The sequence below is a fragment of the Marmota monax genome, unplaced genomic scaffold (assembly GCF_021218885.2).
Source record: "Marmota monax isolate L192 unplaced genomic scaffold, Marmota_monax_Labrador192_F-V1.1 WCK01_AAM20220418_F8-fsc00083, whole genome shotgun sequence".
NCBI lineage: Eukaryota > Metazoa > Chordata > Mammalia > Rodentia > Sciuridae > Marmota > Marmota monax.
The window spans coordinates 547,282-570,633 of record NW_026692848.1 but is presented as its reverse complement, the minus strand read 5'-3'; the positions used below and the strand labels follow the sequence as shown (position 1 = coordinate 570,633).

At 52.5% G+C, this 23,352-nt stretch overlaps 1 protein-coding gene across 4 annotated transcripts in view; it reads left to right on the top strand.

Moving 5' to 3' along the window:
• Positions 1-15,813, top strand: part of Ermard (ER membrane associated RNA degradation) — a 42,077-nt gene extending 26,264 nt beyond the window's left edge. For 3 of the 4 annotated variants that reach the window (XM_046449296.1, XM_046449294.1, XM_046449293.1), the window contains 6 exons: positions 2,312-2,395; positions 3,980-4,056; positions 6,777-6,902; positions 7,251-7,469; positions 8,389-8,502; positions 10,487-15,813. In XM_046449296.1, coding sequence (XP_046305252.1) covers positions 2,312-2,395; positions 3,980-4,056; positions 6,777-6,902; positions 7,251-7,469; positions 8,389-8,502; positions 10,487-10,643 — 777 coding nt within the window. In that variant the 3' untranslated portion in view covers positions 10,644-15,813. The remainder of the gene's footprint in view (positions 1-2,311; positions 2,396-3,979; positions 4,057-6,776; positions 6,903-7,250; positions 7,470-8,388; positions 8,503-10,486) is intronic. The other variant, XM_046449295.2, reaches the window with a different exon arrangement.
• The last annotated feature ends 7,539 nt before the right edge of the window (positions 15,814-23,352 follow it).

Sequence of the window (23,352 nt, the reverse complement as noted above, 5' to 3'; positions counted from 1 at the left end):
GACAGGGTCTCACTAAGTTGTGCAGGCTGGCCTGGAACTGGGATCCTCCTGCCTCTGCCTCCTGAGTCCTTGGGGTTACAGGTGTCCACCACCACACCCAGTTGTATCCCAATCTTGCATACTTCTTTGCTTTCCGGAATTATAAATGCAGTCATGTCTTCCCTACTGCTTTTACTGCCCACCCCCACCTTTACATCTTTTGATCCAAGTGGAATTTAGTTCATCTTGGGTTTGAGGTAGACAATCTAGCTTTACATTTTTTTTTTTTTTTCCTTTACAAATTGCCAGCAAGTCATCTGACACCATGTAGAGCATCAACGTCTTTGTTCTTTGTGCATCAAGCTCCATCTCTGGCTAAAAGCTCTTGCCTTTGTTAAAACTTCATGATGCAACCTAATATCTGCCAAATTAATCCCACATTACTCTTTTCTCAGAAATTTCTTGCCTATTTTGTAGTCTCTCCATGTGAACTTGTGCAGTCAAATAAACACAAACCCAGAAAACAACAGAAGATATTATCTTCTGATAGGTTAGTCCAGAAAAACCGATACCTACGTTTCACGGTGTGGAAAACCCCTCAGTGACCTGGAAGTTCTAGTGTTCACACCCGTGGTGAGCCCCTCATGTCCCGAGATTCCATCTGTGCAGCTTCTCTCTTTGCAGGTGACCACTCAGGCCTACAACTCCCAAGTCCTCTTTCCTGTGTTTTCACATTCCATATTCAGTCTTCTGTCTTAAAAATACGTCCCAAATCTCTTACTCCAAGCCACCACCTGGCCACCCATCTTCACTCTCTCTGGAATGTCGCTGGTTCCGACAGGTTTCCACTTCCTCCCGTTTGAGACTAAAAGGCTCAGGGGTCACTCCAGGAAAACTGGGCTGACTGGGCTGTGCAAAGTAACCCCACAAGAGACACAAATACCTTTTTCTTTGGGGTCTCTGTGACGGCTCCTCTGACCTTAAGGGTCCGCAGGAAGAGAGAGAGCGAGAGCATGCACTGACCCCTTTTATTGAGGAGAAGCTATTCAAATGAGGCAAGGGGTCAGGTTTCAGGGTCTGAGTATCTTCATGATGTCCACTGTCAGCAGGTTGACTGACACCTGGGTAGGCCACACCCAAGGGCACAGTAAGAGAAGGGGACACACACAGAAGGCACCTCCATGGAAGATTCTATCCTAAACAGGGCAAGGGGTTATGTTACAAAGGAACAGGTGAGCGTAGCTCCACCCATGGGGCTGTAGCAAGACACACCCATGCACGAGACACCGACCCTCAGACCCAAGAAGGGTGGGGAAGGCTCTGCCACATTTCTGTGACTGAGCGCCTCAGCACCCAGCCGGGGAGTGTGACCCAGTCACGTGCAAGGTTGGTCTCCCACATCCCGTGATGCCTTCCTTCTCTTCTCAACGCAGCAGTCACATCCTCCTGCACACGTTCTTTCCCTCTCCTCCAAAGACTCTCCTGTGCCTGTGTGTCTTAGAACAGAAGGCAGGTGCTCAGGCAACTTGTGAGACCCTGTCTCAAAATAAAAAAATTTTAAAAGGGCTGGGTTCAATTCCTGGTGTTTTTATAATTTTGTTGCATTGTGGACAGAGGATGTGGCCTTTGTATGTTATCACGGTTCTTCGGCTCCATTTAGAATCATTTCATGCCAGGCACAATGGTGCATGCCTGTTGTCCCAGTGGCTCAGGAGGCCGAGGCAGGAGGATTGCAAATTCAAGGCCAGCCTGGGCAACTTAGTGAGAACCTATCTCAAAATTAAAAAATTTGAAAAGGGTTGGGGATGTGGCTCAGTGGTAAAGGGCCCCTGGGTTCAATTCCTGGTACCAAAAAAGGAAAGAAAAAAGAAAAGAAAATCCTTTTGTTAAGTATGAGTTGACTATCAGGTCCAATCTATTTTTTTTCTTTTTTGAGAGTGGGGTGGGGTGGTGTCTTGAGGATTGAACTCAGGAGCACTTGACTACTGAGCCACATCCCCAGCCCTATTTTGATTTTATTTAGAGACAGGGTCTCCCTGAGTTGCTTAGCAGCTCGCTTTTGCTGAGGCTGGCTTTGAACTTGTGATCCTCCTGCCTCAGCCTCCTGTGCTGCTGGGATTACAGGTATGTGCCACTGCACCCGGCCCAGGTCTAACCTATTTTAATGAATAGTTTTACTTGTTTTTATTCATACCTAATGAAATGATTCTAAATGAAGCTATTTGAAAGAAGATAATAAGGAATTTAAATTCTAAGTTACTTATAATTAAATATAAGAAAACTGAAAACCTAACCAGAACCTGTAACTAATGTCTATTTTTTCCTGAACTAGGAGGAAGCAGCAATAAAAGGGCTGTTTAGACTTGCAGAAGGCTACAGTTCTCGTTGCCACCCAGCTTTTCAGCTTAAAAAGCAGGTACGCCAGATCCAGGGTGCCTGGGAATGAGCGTCTGTGTAAGGCTGCTCCTTCCGCCCAGCCTTCAGGGCCTGACAGCCTGTGGCCATGATGCCACTTTGTGGTCACAGCCTTTTGCTTGTTGGGAAAGCTCAGCCACGTGGCTCCCTCTTCCTGTGACTGATGGTTGAGAACGATGGTAGTGTGTGTCTCGGGATGTTTTAGAATCAGATGTTGGGAGTTGGGAAGTGTTGCGCACAGAGCCCAGCAGCCGGTGGCAGTGTGTCATCTGCCCAGGGAACCGCTTTTGTCAGTGGGGAGGAAAGCTGTTTTTCCTCTACTCTGAGCTTTCGTTGACTTGTAAATTCAGACAAAATTTTAAGCATTTCTGCCAGGAAGTCCCAGTTGGGGAATTGGCTAGGTGCTCTGTTCTCAGATGGCAGGACATGAGGGTGGTACAGGGGACTGGATGTCAGTCCTGTGGCCCCCCTCAGGGCAGCTGTGAGATCAGCACATGACCGGGCAGGGACCCTTCACAGAGCAGCCTGGAGGAGCGGGCCTTGAGGAGGCCAGGGCAGTGAGAACAGCTTCCTCCCCCAGAGGACGTGAGCGTCCCCAGCATCCCGTGCCCTTGAGGTGGGGCTCAGCCTGAGTGGTGCCTGACGGGCGTTCTGCCCGGTTCCTCTGAGGCCATCCTGCTGCAGCCCTGTACCTGTCATGCACTATGCTCTCCAAGATGGCACTGCGGAGCCAGGGGTGCCGGAGCCTGCTGCAGGGCCCACCTTCAGAGAGCGGGTGGAGGGAAGGCTCCCTAGGGCAGGCTTAGCCCTACGGCCTGGCACTGGCCACAGCCTCTCAGGTCTCGGTTGCTTTTGCTGTCCTTTTCCCTGGCCCTCGGTGGCCTCTTCCTGTCCTCACAGTGGCGGCCTCACGGTGGCCTGCTCGTGCGCTCTCTTGATCACTCGCTTCCCAGTCTGGCCCATGGTCCTGCGCCCTGTGCTTTGGTGTTGCTGTGGCCCGGTGTCACCACATTCTGCATATCAGCAGCTTCCTGTCAGTTTGCTGAGTTTTGTGGAGAGAAATTAGAGAACTTCGCTGAGGGATTCATCGTGTGCCTTCAGCTGGGTGTCACTGGGCTGTGGTCCCCTTGGCTTTGCTGGACAGTGTCTCTCCCAGGAAGCCTGGAAGCTGACCAGAGGTCTCTAGGGGCCCTGAGAATCAGTCCCCAGGTGATGGCTGCTTCACCCAGAACCAGGGCCACGTGGGCCCCTCTCTCCGCTTTGTTGTCTTGGACACAGACCAGTTACCAAGCTGGTGCCAGCTCAGCGGAACGGACATAGGTCCCACATCTGAACTGAGGGTGTCAGAAGGATCTGTGGACATGTCCACAGCCATCCAGATGTTCGCTACCCACTACCCTCTGGTGTAGGTGTCTGTCCCTCAGCTGGATCTACCAGATTTCTGCGAGCCCGACCATCTCAGTTTCAAATGTAGAATCTGTAACGATTTTACAAATCATATTTTCTAGAAGGTGATTCAACATCTGTGACAGTTGAAAGCATACTTTCTAGGATATGGTTGTAAGAAAAGTACGTTTCCTCCCAGGTGCTGAGCTGTGGGAAGAGCATCGGGTCTTGGCCTCTGCTGCCTTTCCCGGAAGACCTCAGTCAGGAAGCAGCCAGGTGCGTGCCGTCCTGGGTGCACAGTCCCTGTGGCTGCCAGCTGCAGTGGGCACCACCAAACTGTGGGGACTGGGACCATGGGGTGTGGCTGCCCTCCGTGGTGCCACAGGCATGCGAGCGCTGAAGGCCTTCCTGCCTGCAGTCTCTCCAGCAGCACAGATCTGGAGGCGGGTGTGTGGTGAAGACATGATGCCCACCCAACACTGTTCAGTGGACACTTAGAAAGAGGAGCCTGGAACTCAGGAGGAGGAGTGGAGGAAGTGTGCTGTCAGGACCACAAGGCGCCCTCCTCTGTGGGCACCCTCCTCTGTGGGACACCCTCCTCTGTGGGACGCCCTCCTCTGTGGGACACCCTCCTCTGTGGGACACCCTCCTCTGTGGGCACCCTCCTCTGTGGGCACCCTCCTCTGTGGGACACCCTCCTCTGTGGGCACCCTCCTCTGTGGGACACCCTCCTCTGTGGGACGCCCTCCTCTGTGGGACACCCTCCTCTGTGGGATGCCCTCCTCTGTGGGACGCCCTCCTCTGTGGGACACCCTCCTCTGTGGGACGCCCTCCTCTGTGGACACCCTCCTCTGTGGGCACCCTCCTCTGTGGGACACCCTCCTCTGTGGGACGCCCTCCTCTGTGGACACCCTCCTCTGTGGGCACCCTCCTCTGTGGGACGCCCTCCTCTGTGGGCACCCTCCTCTGTGGGACGCCCTCCTCTGTGGGCACCCTCCTCTGTGGGATGCCCTCCTCTGTGGGACGCCCTCTTCTGGGGACACCCTCCTCTGTGGGACGCTTTTCTCTGTGGGACGCCCTCCTCTGTGGGACACCCTCCTCTGTGGGCACCCTCCTCTGTGGGACACCTTCCTCTGTGGGCACCCTCCTCTGTGGGACGCCCTCCTCTGTGGACACCCTCCTCTGTGGGACGCCCTCCTCTGTGGACACCCTCCTCTGTGGGACGCCCTCCTCTGTGGACACCCTCCTCTGTGGGACGCCCTCCTCTGTGGGACGCCCTCCTCTGTGGGACACCCTCCTCTGTGGGACACCCTCCTCTGTGGGACGCCCTCCTCTGTGGGACACCCTCCTCTGTGGGCACCCTCCTCTGTGGGACACCCTCCTCTGTGGGCACCCTCCTCTGTGGGCACCCTCCTCTGTGGGACGCCCTCCTCTGTGGGACGCCCTCCTCTGTGGGCACCCTCCTCTGTGGGACACCTTCCTCTGTGGGCACCCTCCTCTGTGGGACGCCCTCCTCTGTGGGACACCTTCCTCTGTGGGACACCCTCCTCTGTGGGCACCCTCCTCTGTGGGACACCCTCCTCTGTGGGCACCCTCCTCTGTGGGCACCCTCCTCTGTGGGACGCCCTCCTCTGTGGGCACCCTCCTCTGTGGGACACCTTCCTCTGTGGGCACCCTCCTCTGTGGGACGCCCTCCTCTGTGGGACACCTTCCTCTGTGGGACACCCTCCTCTGTGGGCACCCTCCTCTGTGGGACACCCTCCTCTGTGGGCACCCTCCTCTGTGGGCACCCTCCTCTGTGGGACGCCCTCCTCTGTGGGACACCCTCCTCTGTGGGACACCTTCCTCTGTGGACACCCTCCTCTGTGGGACACCCTCCTCTGTGGGACGCCCTCCTCTGTGGGCACCCTCCTCTGTGGGACGCCCTCCTCTGTGGGCACCCTCCTCTGTGGGACACCCTCCTCTGTGGGACGCCCTCCTCTGTGGGACGCCCTCCTCTGTGGGCACCCTCCTCTGTGGGACGCCCTCCTCTGTGGGCACCCTCCTCTGTGGGACGCCCTCCTCTGTGGGACGCCCTCTTCTGGGGACACCCTCCTCTGTGGGACGCTTTTCTCTGTGGGACGCCCTCCTCTGTGGGACGCCCTCCTCTGTGGGCACCCTCCTCTGTGGGACGCCCTCCTCTGTGGGCACCCTCCTCTGTGGGCACCCTCCTCTGTGGGACGCCCTCCTCTGTGGGCACCCTCCTCTGTGGGACACCCTCCTCTGTGGGACGCCCTCCTCTGTGGGCACCCTCCTCTGTGGGACGCCCTCCTCTGTGGGACACCCTCCTCTGTGGGACACCTTCCTCTGTGGGCACCCTCCTCTGTGGGACACCCTCCTCTGTGGGCACCCTCCTCTGTGGGACGCCCTCCTCTGTGGGACGCCCTCCTCTGTGGGACGCCCTCCTCTGTGGGCACCCTCCTCTGTGGGACGCCCTCCTCTGTGGGACGCCCTCTTCTGGGGACACCCTCCTCTGTGGGACGCTTTTCTCTGTGGGACGCCCTCCTCTGTGGGCACCCTCCTCTGTGGGACACCCTCCTCTGTGGGACGCCCTCCTCTGTGGGACGCCCTCCTCTGTGGGACGCCCTCCTCTGTGGACACCCTCCTCTGTGGGACGCCCTCCTCTGTGGGACGCCCTCCTCTGTGGGCACCCTCCTCTGTGGGACGCCCTCCTCTGTGGGACGCCCTCCTCTGTGGGCACCCTCCTCTGTGGGACGCCCTCCTCTGTGAGGTGCCCTCCTCTGAGGGCACCCTCCTCTGTGGGGCGTGTGGCTACGCGCATGCCATGTGATGTGTTTTCTATGACTGTGGCTATTTTCATTTTATATTTAGGGAAGCTGAGTTTCAGGTTTTGTAAGTTCATCACTTGTTGAGCACTGAGATAAGTGCTTTTCACAGGCACTAATGTGGGCATTTTAATTTTTGTAATGTGTCTTTGGATATTTTCTATTTTTTAGATTGGAGGGTAATTCTGAAGCAAATGCCTGCAACTCTTTAATTACAAAGATTCTGCATGAGCTCTTTCACCACATGCCTGAGGATCACCTTGCTTTCCGTGACCTGGTTGGGCCTCCCACCGGGAAGTGAGTGCCTGGACCTCCTGGGGACTTGGAAGCACCCTGGGCAAATTAGGGCTGCAAGTGGGGGGCTGTGCTATATTGGGTCTTAGTGGCTAGGTCGTGTACTGGAGTTTCACATTGGGTTGGTGCCCCTAGAATTATTAGGTGAGGCTTGGTGATCTTTAGCCAGTCACAGTGTGTCTGTTGACGTCACAAACACATCTTCTGCTCACCCATTCAGTGGTGCCCAGCTCTACCCAGGTACCAGGCCACAGCCTTCCTGCTGGCCCTAGTCCCTCAGAGGCTGGATGGAGCTGGCAGTGGGGGTCTTGTGATGGGGCGTGTCCCCTGAATTCCTGCTGTTGCTTGCAGGTGGCCCCAGCTGCTTGCGGAGCTCTGCAACATCCACATCCCCACCCTCTTCTGCCCCAGAGGCGTTCTCGAAGTGCTGGTGGTGCTCCGCAGCATCAGCGCCCAGTGCCAGCGTGTGTCTAGCCAGGTCACCACCTCCCTGCAGCTGAGGCACAGGCAGTGGGGAGAGAGGAGGCTGCGCTCAAGACAGCGGCAGAACTACGTGCGTATGCTGAACAGGTGCGGCCACTGCTGCCCTGCAGGAGGCAGCTGGGCAGGGAGGTATCTGCGGATGCATTTGGGATCCCTTCTTGTAGAGAACTACACTGCTTTCTGTTTCAGAATAATCTGTACAGATGGGACCTACTTGCCCAAAGGAGTATTTGGGTGTAAAATCTGATAGCATATTAACTGTACTTGTTAGCTTTGTGGTTTCTTCCTTAATAGCATGTCTGTCAGATAATACTACATGGGGCAAGTTTTGGAGCAAGTTTCCAAATTGTGGCTTGAGTGCTGTGGGTGTCCCTAAGCTCTTCCTGGGAATTGCTAGCGCATTGCTTCCAGAGGAAGTGCTCGGGTTATACTCTTACAGTTTACAAGGTAGTGCTGTTAACATCGCATCCCTTCTAAAACAGTATTTTTAAAAGCCTCTACCAGTATCATGGGACAAATAAGGTCTGGCTTTGCTTGGTATTTCTTTGAGTCTGGTGACATTGCAGGTGACATTCACATGTAAGCCACTGATCTTCCTTTTTGTGAGAGCCCTTCTGGGCATGGAATTGTGAGGAAGGTGCTGCAGAGGACCAAGAGCATGGGCGCTGAGCAGAGGCTCTGGGCCCTGACTGGGCTGTGCTGGAGTTCCCCAGCACAGCGCCTGAGGAGGGGCAGGGCCACTGCGGTCTCAGTGCAGTTGTTGGGCAGAGAAGGCCTGGTGCGTGGGCATGGAGGCCAAGAGGGGTGCATGAAGGGTCCACCCAGCCTGACCACTACAGGCAGGGCCTGGTGCAGGGGTTGGGCTCACAGTGTCTGGAAAAGGATCTTCTGAGATGAGATGTTTGGACTTCAGGACACTTGAAAAGGTGTGGAATAGGTGGGACATTCTTATGAAAGTGGAAAACGTGTGTTTGTCCAACCTCAGTCTACTTATATCTGTTCTCAGCATCAGGCTTCTGTCTCCCGTGCTTTATTTGATTTTATTGCTCATTGCATTGGAATTGGTCAGCATTCACGTCATCCAAAGAAAAGGCACTCAAGAGCACCAGCAGTATCTGAAGTAAGTATGTCCTACTTAGAGGAAGGAATCATGTTTGGGGAATTTTAAGTCATCATCACCCTTGTTGATTACATTCTGTGGTGATTTTTTTCCCCTTAGCCTCCATGGATTCTAATGGGCCCTTAGCTGTCCTTCTGTGAAGATTTTGTTGCTGATAAGTTTGTGACCATTTCAGGCTGACACCCAGTGTAGGCACATTCCACAAAATTGCATGTGATTTGTGTGTGAATCCTTTTAGAATTCTTTAGTCTGTGCAGAAATAACTTGGTGTCCAGGTGCAAGCTGGGTGAAGGCTGTAAAAATGGTGTGGCATTGAGAGGTGCAACTCGAGGCTCTGTCTGGACCCACAGCTGCCTCAGGCAGAGGGCTCACAGGCTGGGTGGACCTCAAGGCAGCCCTGCAACACCCAGACAGCTCTTAGATAACTAGCATCATTGTGTATGGCTGACAGTTTCAGATTTGGGAAGTACATTTTTCAGGACCACCCAGATCCAGGGATCTGAAAGTAGGCTACCCTTGTGTCACCCATTTCACATCCTGAGATTCCAAAGCAGAGGAGGCCCCTGGACATCCTGCACAAGCCACACCTCTGCTTGATGAGCCTCCCTCCACCATCAAGTCCTGGGTACTTTTGTGGCCATGAGACAGTGCTCTGCATGGGCAACATATCTGTGCATGTTAGACCAAACCCAGGATGCTGACGTGAAGCAGCCCAGTGTGCGTGGCTGTGCATAGTATGGGCACAGCTTGCGACTCAGTTGGGGTACTCAGCCTCAGCACTGTGGGTCTGGGCTGGAACCTGCTCTGGCATGTCCTGTGCTCTCCGTGAGGTTCAGGGCATCCCTAGCCACCCACTACATTGCAGCACCACTCCCCAGCTGTGACCATCAGAAGTGGATTAGGTCCTGTCAGATGTCCCTGGGACCAGAACCACTGCCAGCTGGGAACACTGCCCTGGACAGAACATCTGTGGTCTTCACTGCGTCTTTTCTTTAACTTTCCTCTAGGTTTAAAATCTTCAAGTTAAAAAGTTATAGAAAAGTTATACTATTTGGGAAACTTTAGGAGAACTTTGAAAAAGTAAAAATGGCATTTATTTATTCCCGTTGATCAGAGATGACTCACTGTCATTTTGATGAACATTTTTTTCCACTACTAGGGATTGAACCCCAGGGTGCTCTACACTGAGCTACATCTGCAATCATTTTCATTTGTATTTTGAGATAGGATCTTGCTAATTTGCTGAGGCTGCCTTGAACTTGTGATCCTCCTACCTCAGCCTCAAATAACTGGGATTGCAAGATATGCCACCATACCCAGCCATTCTTCTTAATGGATTTTTTTTTTTCTTTTTTGGTGTGGTACTTGGGATTCATGCATACTAAGCAAGTGCTCCACCACTGAGCTACATCTCCAGCCCCTTTTATTTTTTACAACAGGGTCTCACTAAGTTGCTGAGGCTAGTCTTGAACTTCTGATCTTCTTTGCTTAGCCTCCCAAGCAGCTGGAGTTGTAGGTGTGCTCCACTGTGCCCACCTTGATGGATATCTTTAAGGAGAACACTTGAGCATCAGTGGCTGTCTCCAGTGGAAGGCATCTCTTATGAGGAAGGGGCTCTGCACCCCACCAAGGGCCCAGGCATGTCCTTTGTCATCACACATGTCGTGCTCCTGCGCTGGGTCAGTCTGATCCAGGTGGCCCAGAGCCTTTCTGGAATCACATTCCACTACTTAGGAATGTCTTGTCTGGATTTTAGAGAGTGTGAAAAGGAATTTTCATCTTGTAAACTTTCAGATGCCCATCCAAGTGGCATTTGCCTCTCAGCATTTTTGTCTTTCATTCAATTTGTGTTGTTTTTATTTTTTGTGTTTTTTTCTTGAATCTATAAAAATTAAGTGGTATTCAACTTGAGAACTAATTTCAATAATTTAAGTCATCATTATATTTTATAATGGATAGACTAATTTTCCTCTTTTTTAAACAGGTTCTTAAAGTCGATTTTGCAGTACACTGAGAACCTAGTGACCTATACCAGCCAAGAGAAGAACAAGTGGAATGAAACTATTGGTCTTACACATACAGCTTTGTTGAAAATTTGGACTTTCAATAAGAAGAAACAAATGTTAATGCACTCAGCCTAGAAATCCACAAATGAAGTTGTCTTATGAAGTCAGAGTGCTTTTGGTAACAGAAAACACAGGTGAAATAGATTTTAACATCCTTTAAAAGGGGCATCCGGTGGTGAAGTGGATTTCATGGCAGCTTGATCAGGGATCAAATTGTGTTTCTTCAGATCCTCTGGCCTTCTGTGCCTGAGCTGTTCATATGACACTCGGGCTGACCTCCCTGAAACCAAATGTCTGGAGCCTGTCCTCCTGCATGCATTGGAGGAAAGGGCATCTGCTTTTCGCCAAGCCATTACCCAGAAGCATGTGGCTGCACTCTGCGTGGCCTGCACCTGCTCTTAACAGCCTACAGCTGGTTGGTTGGAGAGGTCCGGTGAGGGCTGAGAGGTGTGGGCCCGTTGATGCAGTCCTCAGCTCATGGGCAAGCACTGAGGAAGGGGCTCCTGGATGGTGGGGTGGGTGGTGAGGCTGGGTGCTGCGCAGCAGGTCTGGTCAGGATCTGGCATGAAGCACAGCCCCTTCCATGTTCCTAGCTGAGGTCTGCTTAGCACAGGAACTGAAGGGTTGGAGGAGAGAAGAATCAGCCGTTGCTCCCAGGCTTCCCTGCAAAGTGGTCCAGGCATCTGGGAAGGTCTTGCCTCTTGTTTGGTGCTTGTGGATACACGATGAGGCAATTGTCCTTCCTCTTGGAGAATATGTCCAAACATTCCCAGGTCACTGGCAGCTTCTAGGTAGCACCCTCTGCCCTTTGGGGAGGTCTGTGTCCCATCTCTGGAGTCTGTCTTTTGCAAGATATCCAGGGTGTTCTGTGTTTGCTATGGATATTGCTCCAGGGGACCATCCCCATGATGCCCTTGCAGTGGCAAGACAGGGTCCTGAGTTCTGGCTGTTTCTGAAGAACTGAGAGGTAGCCAAGCCCTACCTCCGGCCACTGAGCTATGCTGCTGTCTCCAGACTACTCCTGGTAGGTTGGCAGCACAGAGAAAAACCTCTGCTGTGTGCTGTAATTGAGTGGGCGACAGTCCATGATCACCCAGATCCATCTATTTTCTGCACAGGTTAAAGAACAGGTCCTGCAACTAAGCTCTGAAATCCTGCTGGTAGGGCTGTATTGCTTTTGGATTTGCAATTTGGAGGGGAGAGCCCTTTCCACTGTTTCTCTTCTAGACCTGTCTTGGTGGGTCAGAAAGCCAGTGTGGGGTTCTCCCAATCTCTAGATCTGATACAGCCCTGCACTTGGGCTCTGAGGAGGTAGTGCTGAGTCAGGCCAGCTGAGGCTGCCGTGAGCCGAGCTTGCCACCTGGCCTCAGCAGCAGCTGCTCACGGATGTCTCTGGAACTTCTTGGAAGCCTGAGAATCCCTGGCCCTCTTTCATAGGAACCTGGCAGGAGAGATCATGGCTACTACAGAGGAAGGAAGAGGGCTGCTAGATGTTCTTTTTTGGGAGGTCCTGGGAACTGGTGGGATGTGTGATGGAGCCTATTGCTGTGGGTATCTCTGCAGTGGCCCCACATGTGACAGGTTTTCTTTAGTGCTGGGTCATGCCTGCAGGCTGTTCCTGCTGCTTCTACTACACAGCAGCAAAATATAGTCCACAGCAGTACCTGTGCTGCTGTGGGTACCCACTGTGGCTGGTGTGACCTTCATGTCCTTGTGCGTCACCTTGGATCCATGACATACATGCGTGGTTCTGTGTCCTCAGTGTGTCAGCTCAGGGATTCGTGATCCACATATATGGTGCTATGTTCTCACGTGTCACCTTAGACACGTGATTCATATACGTGGTTCTGTGTCCTTGGTGCTTCAGCTCAGACACACGTGATTCACGTACATGGTGCCAAGTCCTCGGTGCATCAGCTCAGGGATACGTGATCCACATACATGGTGCTGTATCTTCGGTGCATCAGCACAGGGATATGTGATCCACGTATGTGGTTCTATATCTTCTGTGTGTCAGCTCAGGGACACGTGGTCCACATACGTGGTGCTGTGTCCTTGGTGCATCAGCAGAGGGACACATGATCCACGTATGTGGTTCTGTGTCCTCAGTGTGTCAGTTCCGGGACACGTGGTCCACATACATGGTGCTGTGTCCTTGGTGCGTCAGCTCAGGGATATGTGATCCACGTATATGGTGCTGTATTCTCATGTGTCACTTTAGACATGTGATCCACATACGTGGTTCTGTGTCCTCAGTGTGTCACCTTGGATGTGTGATCCACATACGTGGTTCTGTGTCCTCAGTGTGTCACCTTGGATGTGTGATCCACGTATGTGGTTCTGTGGCCTCGTGTGTCACCTCAGGGACACACGATGTGCCTATTGGATACCTGTCATGCTGGACACATCACAGCCAGAGGCATGTGTTGTCACTCTGCTCTCCATGAGTATGGTGTGAAGCTTGGTTTCCATTTGAAGAGGAGGCTGAGGCCAGAGTCCTGAACTGAAAGCCATCTTTTCCTTTTGAAGTTAGAAACTAGGATGTGGTTCAGTACCTGAATCCACATGAATACCTTACCCTTCCTCCAAGTTTTCAGCAACTGCAGCTAATTCTTGCCTGTGCCTGCTGTGTTACTTTTAGATGACGGGTTTTTGCATTGGCTGTCATTTTCCTCTAAGGAAGAGATACACTTTTGGCATTTTTATCATTTTAGACAGAGTGTTTATAGGCAAGAGTCGAGGCTTTGCCGTCCATCACACTGAACACACACAGGTGGAGTGGGTAAGGCCCCATCAGGCCAGGGCAGGGAGGACTGTCGCTCACTCCTGCTGTACTCATCAGAGAGGAGCAACAAGCGGAGGGTGCATGCCCAGTTTCCTTTTACCCTAACGACTGTTGCTGAGAGTGCTGCAGGCACTGAGCCAGGCTGGGTGCAGAGACAAGGAAGGCCCAGCCCGAGTAGCTCGGCTGTCAGTGCCACTGCTCGGGTAGGTGGAGGGCAGTGTCTGGCCAGTGCTACGAAGAGCGGTAGACTCGAGTGTACACACTTGGGGTCTGCTTTACTCAAATAACTCTAAAAAAACTACCAGACTCCTTCCCACCCCTACCAAAAACAAGCCATTGCCCAGAGCCTGTTCTTAGCATGTAGACTCTCAGAACACCTTGGTGTGGCGTCCCCAGGAGGGCCCCTGAGTGCACATAACCTCAGGGCATTCCTCCTGGGGAGCAGGAAGGGCCGCTGCTGGGAGGCCAGTCTTGCAGATTGGTGCCAGGTGCCAGAAGGAGGCATACCCTGAGCCCAAAGGTGCCTGCATTCACCCTGACTGGAGAGACTTTCCTGGGTCCCATCAAGTGAGTCCTTCCAACAAGCCTTGAGGGAATCTGCACTGCCACCAAAAAATGCCAGCCTTTCCAGAGTGAGCCTGCTAGGGAAACGGAGGCACGGAGGCCGCCAGGAGAGGAGACCTGTCAGACCTGGCAGAAGGAAAGCAGTGGTATTTGCCACAGGCTCCCAGGCTGGATGTGCTGGGGAAGACCCTGCTGGTCAAGTCAGCAGGTTGACGGCGAGACACTCAGCTACTGCCACAAGGGTGCCTTGCCTGTGAAGCGTGGCAGTGACATTGCTGCCTGACAGTGCTGACGTGAGGGTACAGTGAGGTGAGCTTGGGAACGCTTTGGCCAGTTGCTGTCCTCGAGCTCCTGGTCATGCCACTGGGCTGGAGGAGAGCTGACTTGGGCTGATTCCATTCGAGTTGGGCTTGTTGGTTGCTATATTTTTCTTAATGCAACAAAAGTACCCTTTGCACTGGTCTCCCCTTCCTTGGCCTCTGCACAGCTCTGTAAGTGAACTGGTGAGAGACTGGCTGCCGGCTCCAGTGCATCTCATGTCCCAGCCAAGAATAACTTTGGTCCAGGCAGGAAGTCCCCTCTGAACTGTGGTCTGAACCATGGGTGTGTATGGCAGCGCTCTTGGTAGCCCACACCCCTCCAAGCCGGGCATTTGCAGAAGGCTGTATCTAGGGTTGCCAGTGGAAATGCAGCCGATCGTGTGGCATTGTCTGTGTGCTGAATAAATAGGATGCCAGGGAGGACCCACTTTTCGTTCTGCTTCTTCAGCAGTTGGATAAGCAGCTATTGTCATGGACAAGCTTTGGATTCTTCTATTACGGTGCCTTTCCTCGAGAAGACACAGGGTGGCGCTCTTTGTTCAGCAATCTCTTGGGTAGCAAGCAAGAGCGCTCCTCCAGCTGCGGAAGAGAGAAGGCTGCCTGTGTTCTAGGACCATGAGTTCAGGGGAAATACATTTTTTTTTTCTTTTTTCCTTTGGCTGCAAATAGAACTAAGGCTCCATTGGATGGAGAAAGTAAAACTGTTGGCCCAGAATGAGGACCACAGAACATTACCCTCACCTGATAAATAAGATACCCATTCATTTATTTATGTCTTGATGAAAGACAAACACAGATGTGTCCACAGACTTCCATCTCTATGAGAAAACACTGTACAAAACAACCCCGTGGAGATGGCAGCAGCGTGGCCATAGCATTCACAGGACCAGGGAGGTTCGGGACTACGACTATAAGATCATCCCCCTCTGCAAAATTCATCTGCAGCTCAGGAGTGCACAGGGAGGGCCCGTTGTTCAGAGGAACCAGGTCAGGCTCCTGAAGAGGAGGACTGCAGGGTGCAGGCTTGCTTTGGAAACTGCCTTTCAACAATTCATCTTCCCGAAGCACAGACTGAATTGGCACCTGGGCCTCGCAATAAACCTGCCAGCCCTGCCGCGGAGAAGGGCCTGGGGCCTTGTGAGGGCCTGTGAGGGCCTGTTTGTGTATGGCTTTATAGGCTGCCAAGCACATTCTTTACACTGGGTAGAAGGGAGTGGCTGGGCTTTGGTTCATAGAACACTCAATAATTTTTAGCAAAAATACATCACTCTTGCCCTCAGTGTCCAAGTGTTAGAGACCTCAGTTGTGGTCTTCCTATAATTTGTTGCTGCTGGATCTGCTAGGCACTGAGTTAACTGGACTCTGTCTAAAATAGAGCTATGATCACATCTTAGGTTTTTCCAGACAAGACTCTAGATGGATGCAGGAAGTATTTCTGACACATCATTTAATTACTTTAAAATAAAAATATTTTATGCTAAGTTCAAAAAAAGCCAGTCATAAAACTAAGCCTTGTACCAATGATTATAGTTTGTGACTCTGTAAGCAGACTTATCATTATAAACATTAAATACCACCCTTAGAGTAAGCTCATTTATTTTCAAAGCACTTTGCAGTTGGTAATTGCTCTCATCTGTGAGTACCCCTGAGAGACAGTATTATTAACTCCACATTAAGAGGCAGAAACTTAGGCATAGAAAACCTAGAACTCGTTGCCCTGGGAGGCAGGGGAGGCAGCGAGAGTGCTGGACGTCGTCTCCTCTCCTTCGTGGAGTGCCGCTGCACCCAGTGACTCTGGCTCCCCCTCCTACTCAGCCCCTGAGCTCGGGTACCTTTCTGCGCCTGCCTCTGATGACGATGACCACACTGGTGGGGCTGTGGGCCGGGGTCACCCCGAAGCGTTCTATCCAGTACGTCCTGCTGACCACCTGTGGAGGAGACCACAGTAACCCTCTTCACAGATGCAAAATGAAGACAAGAAAGTGACCAGCGTCTGTTGCCAGGCCGTGGAGAGCAGGGCCATCCCACTGGACTGGCTGGGGGCCAAGCTGGAGCCATTGCCGTGGCGGCAGGGCCCAGGAGGTGCTGTCAAAGCAGAGGGCAGGGCCTACCAGGTGTCGTGGCGGGCAAGAGCCCCTTGGTCTGGCTGTTTGCAGCCCACCTGCCCTCGTGGTTTATTGAAGAGGCCTTGGGACCTGCTTTGCGCACTCACACAGCTGAGTGGCCAGGCTGCACCCTGGTGCGCCTCTCCTGAGACACGTTGGCTCTCGCTTTTCACGTGGGACAGCTGCTTTAAGTGGCCACACAGGAGCAAAGCCTCGTGGGCCCCTCTCAGAGGCCTAGTGCCCTGCTGGGTCACGTGCTCCTTTCCAGCTTGGGACTTGATCCCAAGGGGGCACTAATGCCACAGCTTGCAGGTAGAAAGAGGGCTGAGGCTGGCGCTCGTCTGGCCCGTCACGCCTGCAGACGGGGATTTGGGACTGGGGTGATGGTGAACCCACCCGATGAATCAGCAGGACGTTGGCCTGTGTGTGCGAGGTGTGCGGCTGCTGTGTGCTGCCTGGTGGTGAGAAGCAGGAGGTGTGAGACCGTCCCTCAGGGTGCCTTGGAGGCGCCACACCGCAGGCAGACAGATGGTGGGAATGCCACTGTTCACACTTGGTCCCATCCAGGTGGTGCAGGGACGTCCAGTGTGGCCATACGGAGGACACACACCGCTGCTTCCCCTGCTCCTGCCCTCCTGGCCCTCTTTCCGGCCTTTGCCCCAGGCCCTAGCACTCCCCTGCCTCTGCCTGCTCCTGGCAAGCACATGTGAGCTCCCCAGTGGCCAAAACGCAGACCTCGCAGGACAACCCAACCTGTGACACCCCATGCTGCCCACCTGGAGTCCCGAGGCGTCAGCTTTCCCACAGCAGTGGACTCCAAGTTCTGACCACTGTCACTGCACTCACAGTGCATGTGCTGTGGCCTTGCAAGTTCGGGGCTGCCCCAAGTGTGGTGCTCAGTGGCCGTCACCACCAGGTGTCCTGGGGTGGAGTTTGAGGTGAGAATGCCTGCATCCCTGTCCTTGTTGGCTGCCCCTTCCCTTCGTATCCCCCGAGTCAGATGTGTTCGGGTTCCTTCGGGCTTCCCTGGGGAAGCAAAGGAAGGAAGAGCTTCCACATTTACTTCGCTTCAGCCTATGCACTTGCAGTCTGAGCGAGCTCCACCTCAGGTGAGGGTCCCTTTTCAACTCCACCATCTCCCGCCCCACCCGCTGTGACCAGCGCACCATGAGCTCAAGGGCAGCCCCGCTCAGCTCTCCAAGTCCAGAGATGTCTGGTCTGCAGTGCCCGTGGGAGCTGGCAGGTAGTAGGTTCAGGGCCAGGACGTGGCCTCAAGGCCCCAGCAGGCATAGCCACGGGCTGGGGAGCTGGCAGGAGCTGCAGGAGCAGGGAGCAGGGGGAGAGGCTCTCAGGCGCCCCAGCCAGGCTTCTTTCCAGCCAAGAGGGGGTTGAAGCAGGGTCCCTGGCAAGGATGGGACACTGCAGCTATAGGAGCAGGGGCCCACCAAAGCTACAGGTAAGATGGCTCAAGGAACAGGCAGCAGTGTTATCCTTGTAACTGCAGAGACAGGAGCTACCTTATGCCATTCATGCCATCTCATCGCACACAGAACAGGATCGGTCCTCAAGGGAATCCCAGGAGGCAGGCTGGGGTTGGCAGGGCCTGGCCCAGAGGCTGGGCTGCAGATCAGCCCTGGGCGGGGCTGGATCCAGGAGACCGAGCACACTGTGCACTGAAGACTCAGAGCCCCCCTCTGCTGGGGATTAGCTAAGCTGCCCCAGTGCCTGGTCACTTTCTTGTGTGGCTGCTTACGGGTTCCAGGAAACTACTGGGCAAGCTGCAAGTGGCCAGGCTACAGCAGCACTGGCAGGCAGCAGTGCGGCAGGTGGAAAAAGTGCTCCTTTCCACTCCTCCAAGATGTGCAGATGTCATCGTCACGAGCCTGTTGGGCTCCCAGGGCAGGAGGTTGGCGTCCCCAGACGAAGCCTCCCATGCTCTTGGCCACTGTGCATTCTCAGCCTGTGGCTGTAAGCCACGCTCCCTGGGCCTGCCGTGTGAAGCCAGCCTCAGCAATTCCAGCCTCACTCTTCCTGTGCAGGAGGGTTTCACCTCCTGGGGACCGTCACAAGGAAGCGGCTTCAGGAGCTGCCGCAGGAAACGACTGAACACAAGTTTCCAAGAAATGGCTTTGAAGCAGCCTGCACAGTCATAAGTAGTGAGGTAGACAGAGTAAGAGAGGAAACGGAGAATCATACGATAAGGAAAGGGGCCTTGTGACTGTGACAAGGTTGTTTCTGTTCACTTGACCGTTGATAAATACACACCACCTAGTACTTAGTTACTTTTTTGTTGTCCACAGTACCAAAATAATTGGTCTATGAAATCAAAGGGAGACTGTCTAGCTAGAAAGTAGTATTCATTATATAAGGCCTCAAGCTTAAAAAAAAAGTGTAGTTTCAATGAAAAACATAATTTTTATTCTCTAAAATTTAATATAATTTGTAACTGAGTTATAATTCACATGGCTCAGAAGTAAAACACACATACACACACTCAAAGATGTTTAGTATAAAGTCTGTTTCACATATGTCTTCCTCTTCCCACTTTTTAAAAATTTTTTTTAATTGTAAATGGACAAAATATCTTTATTTTTACTTATTTATTTTTATGTGGTGCTGAGGATCAAATCCAGGACCTCATGCATGTGAAGCAAGCACTCTACCACTGATCTATAACCCTAGCCTTTCCCACTTTTTCTGCATTGCTCTCTGTAAGAAATTCTTTCTTATTTATTTCTAGAAACTTTTATATATTAGAAATATGAATTTCCTAATATAAGTATGTGTCAGGCATGGTGGCGCACATCTGTAATCCCAGCAACTCAAGAGGCTGAGACAGGAGGATTGTGAGTTCAAGACCAACTCCATAACTTAGTGAGCAACTTTAGCAACTTAGTGAGATCTTTCTTAAAATAATAATAATAAGAAGAAGGAGAACTGAGGATGTAGCTCACAGATAAAATGTCCCTGGGTTCACTCCCCGGAACAAAAAAGTGATAGCATGCTGTATATGCTGTATGTTTATAATATATGTACTAAGCTTTGCTCTTCTGATCAATAGTGTTTATTGGAGAGCCTCCCATTTTAGCCCATGGAGAGCTTGTTGCACGGCTGTTTCTTATTCGCAGACTCTGAATTATTCAACATCTTTGGCTGTAACAGATGATGTTATGTGAAACACACAGCATGTGCGTTATTCTGCACATATCTTTAGAATCAACTCCAGAGGCGAAATTAATGGGTCAGAGGATATGTAATACTATAGATGTTGCCAAATTATCCTCCATAGGTATAAATAACATACCCTTCCATTGTATGAAAGTGCCTATTTATTTGTAGCCTCATTAATCCAGTATTATAAAGATGTTTTGCATTTTTCAGTCTAATAGTTTCCTTAAAGCAATCATGAAATTCATCTGGAAAAATAAGAGACCCAGAATAGCTAGAGCAATTCTTAGCAGGAAGAGGGAAGCAGGTCGCTATACCAGACCTTAAACTATACTACAGAGCAATAGTAACAAAAGTAGCATGGTATTGGCACCAAAACAGACTGGTAGACCAAGGGTACAGAATAGAGAACACAGAGACTAAACCACAAAACTACAGTTATCTTATATTAGACAAAGGCGCCAAAAACATGCATTGGAGAAAAGAAAACCTCTTCAACAAATGGTGCTGGGAAAACTGGAAATCCATATGCAACAAAATGAAATTAAGCCCTTATCTCTCACTATGCACAAAACTCAACTCAAAATGGATCAAGGACTTAGGAATACAACCAGAGACCCTGCGTCTAATAGAAGAAAAAGTAGGTCCTAATCTCCATCATGTGGGATTAGGCCCCAATGTCCTTAATAAGACTCGTATAGCACAAGAATTAAAATGAAGAATCAATAAAAGGGATGGACTCAAACTAAAAAGTTTCTTCTCAGCAAAAGAAACAATCTGTGAGGTGAATAGAGAGCCTATACCCCGGGAGTAAATTTTTACCCTTCACACATCAGATAGAGCACTGAACTCCAGGGCATATAAAGAACTCATAAAACTAAACACCAAAAGACCAAATAACCCAATCAATAAATGGGCCAAAGACATGAACAGACACTTCTCAGAAGAGGATATTCAATCAATCAACAAATATGAAAAAATGTTCATCGTCTCTAGCAATTAGATAAATGCAAATCAAAACTACTCGAAGATACCATCTCACTCTAGTCAGAATGGCAGCTATTATGAAGACAATCTAAGTGTTGGGGAGCATGTGGGGAAAAGGCACACTCATACAGTGCTGTTGGGACTGCAAATTGGTGTAGCCAATATGGACAGCAGTATGGAGGAGATTCCTTGGAAAATTGGGAATGGAACCAGCATTTGACCTAGCTATCCCGTACTGTGACAGAATTCCAGAGTATACTAAGTCTTCCCTTTGGCCTGAATTTCCTAAGGTAATCCCCCCAGATCCTGAGCCTCCTCGGAGGCCTCCTGTTCATCAGAAGCAGTCCCAGCGGGGAAGGTTCTGGTGTGGGCCAAGGGATTATGTAAAGTGTTTTTCATTCATCATTCCCAGGGAGCAGGACACTCCCCTAAATACACTTGCCACTCAGTCTGGCAGAAGCCAGATGAGATGGTAACACTTTCATCTACGAGAAAGGAGTTTGGAAACATTCATGGCAAATTAAAACAGTTTCCTTGACAGATATGTGCCCAACAGACAGAGGCCGCTGCCTGACGGAACTTGAGGCTCCGTAGATGCCAGGGGGAAATCTGTGAGCCCTACAGTGCAGGATGCCCTCTCTGAGAACCGGTGACCTTCTGGGCCTGCCCCCCCGCCCCCCCGCCCAGGCTCCTGCTCTTCAGTGGAATGTCATCCGAGCACGGATAACATGCTAACAGCCCACATCATTTTACAAGGAGAACAGGTGGCCTGTTTGCAAGATAAACTTTCCCCAAAGCCCCGATAAGACAGATGATCCGGATCTTGCGATTTAGTTAATGTTTCTCTCCTGGGTTTGCTGTGTACACAGCACCCCTGGCCCACTGTGGGAAGTGTGTGCCCTGTGCACAGCTTGCCCGGCAACCACTGTTCACCTGGTGTCTGCAGCCAAAGGCCTCAGTCCTTACACATCATTAGTCCACACTGCAGTGCAGCCCTCCCGCCTCCTGCCGACATCACTTCAGCTGCCAAAACAAGATCTGTGCTGGCGTTCACTGCATCGGGGCGCCTGAGTGTCCATGCAGCTGGCATTAGAGTGTTGGCAGCTGGGCACTAGAGCTAATCCACTTTCGCTCTGAGGGACAGGATCCTCCAGACACTGTGGTGCTCTGTCCCTGGCTCACGGTGACTGCTGTGGTCAGTATCGCAGCCCAGCCCACTCCGTGGATGCTCACCAATGCTCGCTTTATACCCACAGACACTGTGGTCTGGAGAGGGTCTCTGGAGTGGTCAGCTGTGCTGAGAGGGGTGGGTATGATGCTGACCGCACCACAGAGGCCTCTGGCCAAAGGGGAGAGAGTTGGCTGTCCCGGTGGCTCAGCCTAGTTCTCCGTCCCAGCCCTAAGTAAGACAGAAGCAAGCCTTTCAGGCCCGGAGGGGGCAGGACGCTTTCCTCCCACAGCAACAGAGCATGGTGTGTATGTACAGCAGCTGAGGCACTGGTAGGGTGCAGAACTGGGCTTCTTCCGAGCAGGCAGAACCTTCGCGGGGCAGAGCTGACGGGTGCTCTGGGTAGAGAACCGGGATAGGAGTTGCTGTCCTGGGCGGGAACTCGTTCTTTGCTCACTCATACAGACAGCCCTGGCCTTGGCTTCTCCGGGCTCCCCTTGCTGTGGCTGTGTCTGCTGGCTTTGGCTGTGCTGAGCAGACCTGGCCGCTGAGCAGACCTGGCCACTGACCCACTTATTTTGCCTGTCTTTGGACTGAACCCAGGGTCCTGGCCCAGAGGTCTGTGGATCTGTAGTCACATTGGGCACCTCCAGGCTGACTTCTAAACAGACGGTCTCCCTTATTCCCAGAAGCTAGGAGGGGAAACCTAGGGGCCCCCGGGAGCCATAGGAGGTTTGTCCTGCTTCTGTGCAGATCAGTCTCGTTGTCTGACTTCCGGGGCCAGCTGCTCATCGGCACCCCTCCATTCCCTCCTACCCCCACCACGGGCGGGGGCTGCAGGAGGGCATGATGGGCACAGGAACACTTCGTCTAGCCAGTTCACGGTCCTGCAGGTCTCGGCTGCTCACTCCAAGCCCCTCCCAGAAACTGAGCAGTGCCCTCCCCAGACACAGCCCAGGTCCTTGTCCACCCAGGTTTCCCTCTGTCTGTGCTTGGTGTTGTCCACAGGCTGCACCCAGACATTCCCCTGGGGCTGCCTCTGAGTCCTGCCCCAGTCTCAGAGGAGTGCTGTTCCCAGGGGCTCAGGCCCAGCGACCACCTGTCCACTCAGGGTCTGATTAGGCACTGAGCCCTGAACACACTCGCCCTTGGTTCGCCGCAGATGAGAGTCCTCCCGTGGAGTAGGTAGGCAGCTCAGTGCAGGGACACTTGCTGAGAGGCTGTCGAGGATGAGGCAGTCTGGTACACAGCTTTGCAGCGGACACTGCGGCTGCGCGGTGACCAGCCTCCACAGCACAGACCTGTACTCCGTGGTTTTAGCAGGGGAGCTCCACCTCCACTCGCCAGCAAGTCATGCGGCTTCTCCCATGTGTGACCCCACCTTCCTTTAGGGCACACTTCCTGTGAAGGGCCAGATAATAAGTAGTTTAGACTTTGTGGACTGTGGCTGTGCCTCAGTAGCCCCTCAGCCTGTAGCCAGAGGGCAGCCAGAGTAGGCTGCCCGGGGCTGCGGTCTGCTGATCTGCTCAGGTCTGGTGTCCCTGGCCGGGAGGCCATCTGCCAGCCACAGTTTCACCCTCTGGGAGGGCAGTGGGGGTCTGTGGTGGACAGCCAGCTGTCTCTGCTATTACCGTCATCTTGACAGCAGAGGAAACAAGCCAGTGAAGTCCCCAGTCCTGTGTCTACC